At 42.3% G+C, this 6,000-nt stretch overlaps 1 protein-coding gene across 1 annotated transcript in view; it reads right to left on the bottom strand.

Moving 5' to 3' along the window:
- Positions 1-291: 291 nt before the first annotated feature.
- TFAP2E (transcription factor AP-2 epsilon) overlaps positions 292-6,000 on the bottom strand; it is a 50,109-nt gene continuing 44,400 nt past the window's right edge. The window contains exons 6-7 of the mRNA XM_063954453.1: positions 3,082-3,223; positions 292-1,422 (exon numbers count right to left, since the gene is read on the bottom strand). Of these exons, the coding sequence (XP_063810523.1) occupies positions 1,134-1,422; positions 3,082-3,223 (431 nt within the window). The 3' untranslated portion in view covers positions 292-1,133. The remainder of the gene's footprint in view (positions 1,423-3,081; positions 3,224-6,000) is intronic.

The following is a 6,000-nucleotide window of genomic DNA, read 5'->3' as shown; positions in this document are numbered from 1 at the left end:
TCAGTTGTAGAATAAACCTAAATGGATCATTTATTGGACACAATGAACATAGGTTGCACTGTACATGCTTCAATTACAGATATCGATGAACTGAAAAATAAGCTGGATATATGTTATCTGTTCCATACAGGACATACTTCCCTACCTGACCCTCTCCATGAGGGAGAAAATGCTCTGTTCCTGGACTTTCCTGGTAATGTATGATTGCCATCACCTGTGGTGAGCTAGTTAATTGATAAGAAAGTGTTTCACCACAGGTGATGGCAATCATACATTACCAGGAAAGTCCAGGAACAGAGCATTTTCTCCCTCATGGAGAGGATCAGGTAGGCAAGTATGATACAGGAGTATGTTTGGCCCACAATCTTAGAACACCAGGAGTATCCTGTCAGTACTTTATGCTGCTGTTGAAGTTTATGTAATTGTTTGGCCACTAACACATGGACACAGAGGGTCTGGCTGAGACGGTATGCTCTGTGCTGCTTAGTTCTTAATCAAACCTATAAGTTGCTTCAGTTGAGAAGCTAATGTGTTCAGTACTTGTATAAATAGAGCACATTTAATGTAGACAAGTGGTGAATGTGACAAATGATGACATGATCACAATGTTTGCCTCCACACAATCATAACTGTGAATGTTAACTTGGTGCATACAACTAGCGCCACGCTAACATAAACTTGCTCCATCTTAATTGCCTCCAATTGTCTGGACTATTCTGTTGTTTGGATATGCCATATGATGGATGTATGGATGTTCCACTTTTGGTTGTGTTCCCTTCAGTTCTAATAAGTTTGCTGTTTTGTAGAAGAGATATAATTACTGTTAATGTGATACATCATGAAAATGCTGCACAATCTAACTAGTAGTCTGAGTTACATGCTGTTTTACTGCTAAACACTGGCATAAAATGCATCGTCAGCAAGTAACCATACAGTGATTATATCTTCTTCTGTGTGTTTTTCCCTCACTCTATTTGATACCATTTCTTCTGTCAAGGTTTATTAGTTAGTTTGTTTTTAACGCCATATACTGAAAACATGCAGGTGTGATGGTCTAGGTTTCACCATTGGACAAGTCTCTCATGGTTGTCAAGCAATCATCTTTCCCTTCTCAGCCACCAACATGGCTGGGGCTATTTCCTATGTTTATTATCTTTCTCTGATGGTTTGGATTCCCCTATTGAATGTCCATTCCCTGTACTGCTCATGAAGATCTTGTCCATTCCTTTAAGAGACTCAAGTAGGTAGTTCTGGAAAGCAGTAAGTGCTGCACATATGGCTGGACCTCCAAATCCATGAGTGATTAGGCTGAAGTGAGTCAGGCAACTCTGTACACCTGGCTCCAGGATAAGAGACGGACGACTGTTTCCCAAAGGAGAGCGATCCTGGGCCAACAAGTCCGCAAACTCCTTGCAAATCTGCCTGAAAGATATAACCCACTATCAGAAAATGTCGTTTTTCCATCAACACTTCCATACATGTTCATAGGGAATAATATGCAATTGTGTAGAGTGCGTGCCAAAGATCATCATAAAAAATAATTTAAAATAACATTTTATTCAGGAAAATGTGTTTTTATGCATTTATTATAGAAAGAACAAATTAGGGTTATTTCATACAGTACATATCAGAGGGACAGTCAGTGCTGAAGACCAGAAACGTAAGACATGGGAATGGCATTGCAGCACCATCTGAATCTACTTAGGCGGTAGGATGGATACAATTTCTGTTTAAACATTTTTATCTGTATACTTTAAAAAGAAACATCATGGTTCCTGCAATAAACAAGCAATTTATTCAGCTACAGATTTTATAAAGTAGTTGGTAGGTATATGGGGCCGGCACCGTCAGGCATCACATATATTTAAAATAAAAGTAGTCACACCACTAATCTCCATATAATATCAGTAACCTCCTATTCCTGGCTCTGTGCCTCAGATAACCAATCCTGAGCAAACAAAACGCAAGCGCCAAAATCACATGACCAGGAATTATTTTCTGCTTTACCATTTATTCCATTTTTCTCAGATAGAAACGTTTAATTTAGTGTGAAGCCATCATCTGCCCAACCTACAAGGCTATACAAACCTGCCAATTGTGATAGAAGGGACAACACTGGGCCTAAAATATATTTCAATCATTATAAAGATTAAAAAAAATAAAGGAAACATTTGGTATTGAAATATCGATCATCAATTATTATTTTCCTTTTTGACTGTATGAAATCGACTTCAAAAAACAAATCTGGATTAGCAATGGTCTTTCCATAGTATCTACTCTGGGTCTGTCCTACTAAATGATATTACTCAGTTTAGCTCATCTTGTGGCTCTCCCTTCACCCTTTGGCCGAATGGTGCCAGGGGAGTGAGTCACCTAACACCTGACTGACCTGACCAATCAGCGACAGGTGAGAAAGTCTCACTGCTCCCGGCCACGTCTTTAACACACACTGGCCCTAATTCAGAGGTTGACACAAATGTCTTTACTGTGATCACGCACACTGCGGGTCTGCAAAAAAAAAATGCTAATGCCGCAGCCACTGCTTGCGTATAAAGACGCACCATCGGTCGCACAAGCAATCATCTGAACAAATCTATGGTTGCTCAGAATGTCCGTCGCAAGTAACCCATTGGAGCCTTTACAACTGCATATGAATTTGCAGTAGCAAACTTAGACACGCACCTAAAATGGTGGCAACATGTCTGCGTTTTTTTAAGCCACTCCCTATTACCTCCTACAAATGCTCACTACCCATCACTCATTTTGCAAATAAATCCTCACGGCACCTGCCATCGTTAAACAATAGCTGTACGCGTGCATTAGGACTGTGATCTATGCGCAGTAGAACTTGCTCAACTGTGCAAGCATCAGCATTACGTCCACCACTGTATCTGGCGCTCTGTCACTCACAGACACCGATATAACAGAGCTTAAATGTGCCTAGTGTCAACCCGCCTCCTGAGCTCCCGATGCCGTGCCTATGATGTCATTACACCGCATAGAGGGAGTTGCGCCAGAAGCACTGGTAAGTGCAGCAGAATAAAATTCCATGGATGGGTTTGAAGTCAAACGTTTACTTACTTGGTAGCAAGCAGCATGTTCTTTCTCGTATGGAGCTCTGTAGGGTCAGAGTGCTGCCGACAAAAGTATTCTGCTGCCGCTTTAGCTGGGAACTCAGTCTCACAAACATAGCCAAAGTCTCGGGCGAGATGGACAGCCTCACCTTAAAGAGAGGAGGGCCCAATCAGCATCCATGCTAATGATTATTACTACAAATACTACCATTTATTATAGTGACTAAATGCCGACTTTAAAAGGAAAACGTGCAATAACCGAGGTTTATTCAGGGCAGAAAGTAGGCATTCAAGAGGACCTTCTTATGTAAAATGCTATAACATTCGGATTAAGGGGGAAATGTGTCAAGAGAGTGATAAAGTGAAAAAGTTGTCCAAAGCAGTCTGTCATTTCAAAGACTGTGCTAGAAAAGTGACAGACTCTTGAGGGCCCTACACACTGGCAGATAAAATGCATGATATGAACGTTCTCATTCATTAATGAATGAGAACTCGTTCATATCTTGCAGTGTGTAGGCACCGCGCTCATTAATCATTGGTGCCCTGTTGCTTATGCATGCAGGCCAATATGGACGAGATTGTCCATATTAGCATGCAGTGCAATGGAGCCGGGTGACGGGGGGAGTGAAGAAACTACACTCCCCCCGTCACCTCCCCCCGCCGCCGCGTCAGCCGTATCCGCCGTCAGGCAGCTTGGCGGCGGATCTGCCAGTGTGTAGGGCCCATTAGTTGCTGATGGCAACTACTCCACTTTTAAATTCTCCAAGACTTGATACATCTTCTCCTAATTATTAAAAGTTGTCAGAATCTCTGTATACATGCTTGGGTTGGTATTTCAAGTTAATCATTGATCCACAAGCCCCAGTTACCTCCCCATCATCTATATTCCAGAACGGTACACATCTCTGTTGGTTACATGCCATTATAATTTGATACAACATGTGATACCTAGAATTCAGCAGTGGTCCTGCATGGGAAGACTTACTGGGCATTGGTGCCGCCATATGTACTCTGACATTACGGTGCTCACTTACAGCTATAACATAGTGCCAAGTAAATGAAATGCTAGTGTCAATGTAAGGATGTATGTGGTAACCTGTCCTGTTCTGCTGACCTTCTATGTTTCACTATTACCGACTGGTGTTTAGTGTTAAAGGAGGTTTACTGGTTATAGGAGGTCAGTAGTTGTTAAATGTGACATTATATAACAGTGTATTATATTTGTGTGTTATTTAGTTTTACTTTGTTATTCCTCACAAACCAACAACACATGATTAAAACCAGTTTGCATATTACCCGAAGGCAGAATCATTTGCATAAAAACAGAATAGAGGAGGACACATTCTGTCTACTGATGGCTGCTGTTGTTTAGGAAGCTTGAGTCCTAAAATTAGCAACTTTTGTATTCTGCCCAGGTGCAACAAAGATATAATAACACTACACCGTCCAACTCCATAATACACTTATGTGTATGTCCTGTGACATGCAACTGAAATATACTGGAAGGGAAGTGAGAATAAAACTAAAAACTAGTAGCAAACTATTAACCAAATCTAGGGTTATTAGTGTCTTCTTTGGAGCTGAAGTTGATCACTTACTATATAAAACAGATTGAAGGAGAGAGGTGTCAAGCCTTTGAGAGAGATAAAGTGGAGAAGTTGCCCAAAACAACCAATCATACTTGGCTACTCTCCTGCAAGTGCCGGGGGAGACTCACAATTTTTTGGGCAGTCCCTCGCACCCGCGGAAGAGTGGCTGCATCTCCCGCATCCGCCCACTTCATAGTGAAGTGGACAGGATGTGGAAATAATACAGGGAATTGTTTTGAGGGGGCGGAGTGAATTTGTCATTGAGCCACACCCTACCTGCAGCCCCGCAAATCGCTGCATTTTGGGGGTGGGGTCTAGTTATGTGCAGACGGGCCCTGTCCCCTACAGTGGCAAGATGCGTCTTTTAAATGTCAGCAAGTTAGTTTTGTCATTTTATAGACTGTGCTAGATAAATAACAGAAGCTGATTTGTTGTTTTTGTCAACTTCTTCAATGTATATCTCTCCAAGGCTTGAGACATCGCCTGAATGAGAAACTAGCTTCAGCCATTGCTGATCTGGTAATCATAGTCTTTTTAAGAACCACATTAAAGTTTTACTATCACTTACAAACTGTGGAGGAAGCCATTTCCTGGGCTGAACTAATATTCAATGCTGAAGCTCAATTCACGAAGAACCGGGACCTTATGAATATGTCAGGCATCATGAATATTAATCAGGTCACTGGTTCCAGCAAGCTAACTAAAGCCCCGTACACACGGGGGAGATGTGTGCTGAGCGATCTAGCACAGACACATCTCTCCCCCGCACAGCGCGTTGTGTGCTGAGCGAGGGGGGAGGACCGCTCATTTCACCCAGCGGTGAAATGAGCGATCTCACTAGATTTGGCATGCATGCATGCCAAATCTAGAGCCGGCGATAGTGACATGCGGGACCGCGCATCGCTGTCGCCGGCACCCTACACACGGAGAGATCCTTACTTAATTTCTAAGCAATCTAGTCAGATTGCTTAGAATTTAAACACGGATCTCTCCATGTGTACCCCCCTTTACAGCAAACTGGTTAGGCCCGCAAGGTGGAAACATCTACTGCATGTAAGTGTCCGTCCACTTTAATCCCTCTTAACATAATGTGCTGGATAATGATACTATGGTGGCAATTCAATTAGTCGTGATTTCTCTTGCACCTTGTGGCCTCCAATATCTCAGAATTTTCCTTCCATGTCAGTGTGGTACACAGGAAAAGCTATGTTGTTGTACCAGAGTTATCGTTAATGTGCGCAACTGTACATCACTGATAACTGAATTTCCCTCTTACGCACCCACAAATTCCCCCTTATGCATGTTATTTTGGGCCAGCTCACTCTCTTATAGACTTG

The sequence above is a fragment of the Pseudophryne corroboree genome, chromosome 2, assembly GCF_028390025.1.
Source record: "Pseudophryne corroboree isolate aPseCor3 chromosome 2, aPseCor3.hap2, whole genome shotgun sequence".
Taxonomy (NCBI): Eukaryota; Metazoa; Chordata; class Amphibia; order Anura; family Myobatrachidae; genus Pseudophryne; species Pseudophryne corroboree.
Note: the sequence above shows the minus strand (reverse complement) of the source record. Positions and strands in the feature narration are given on the sequence as shown.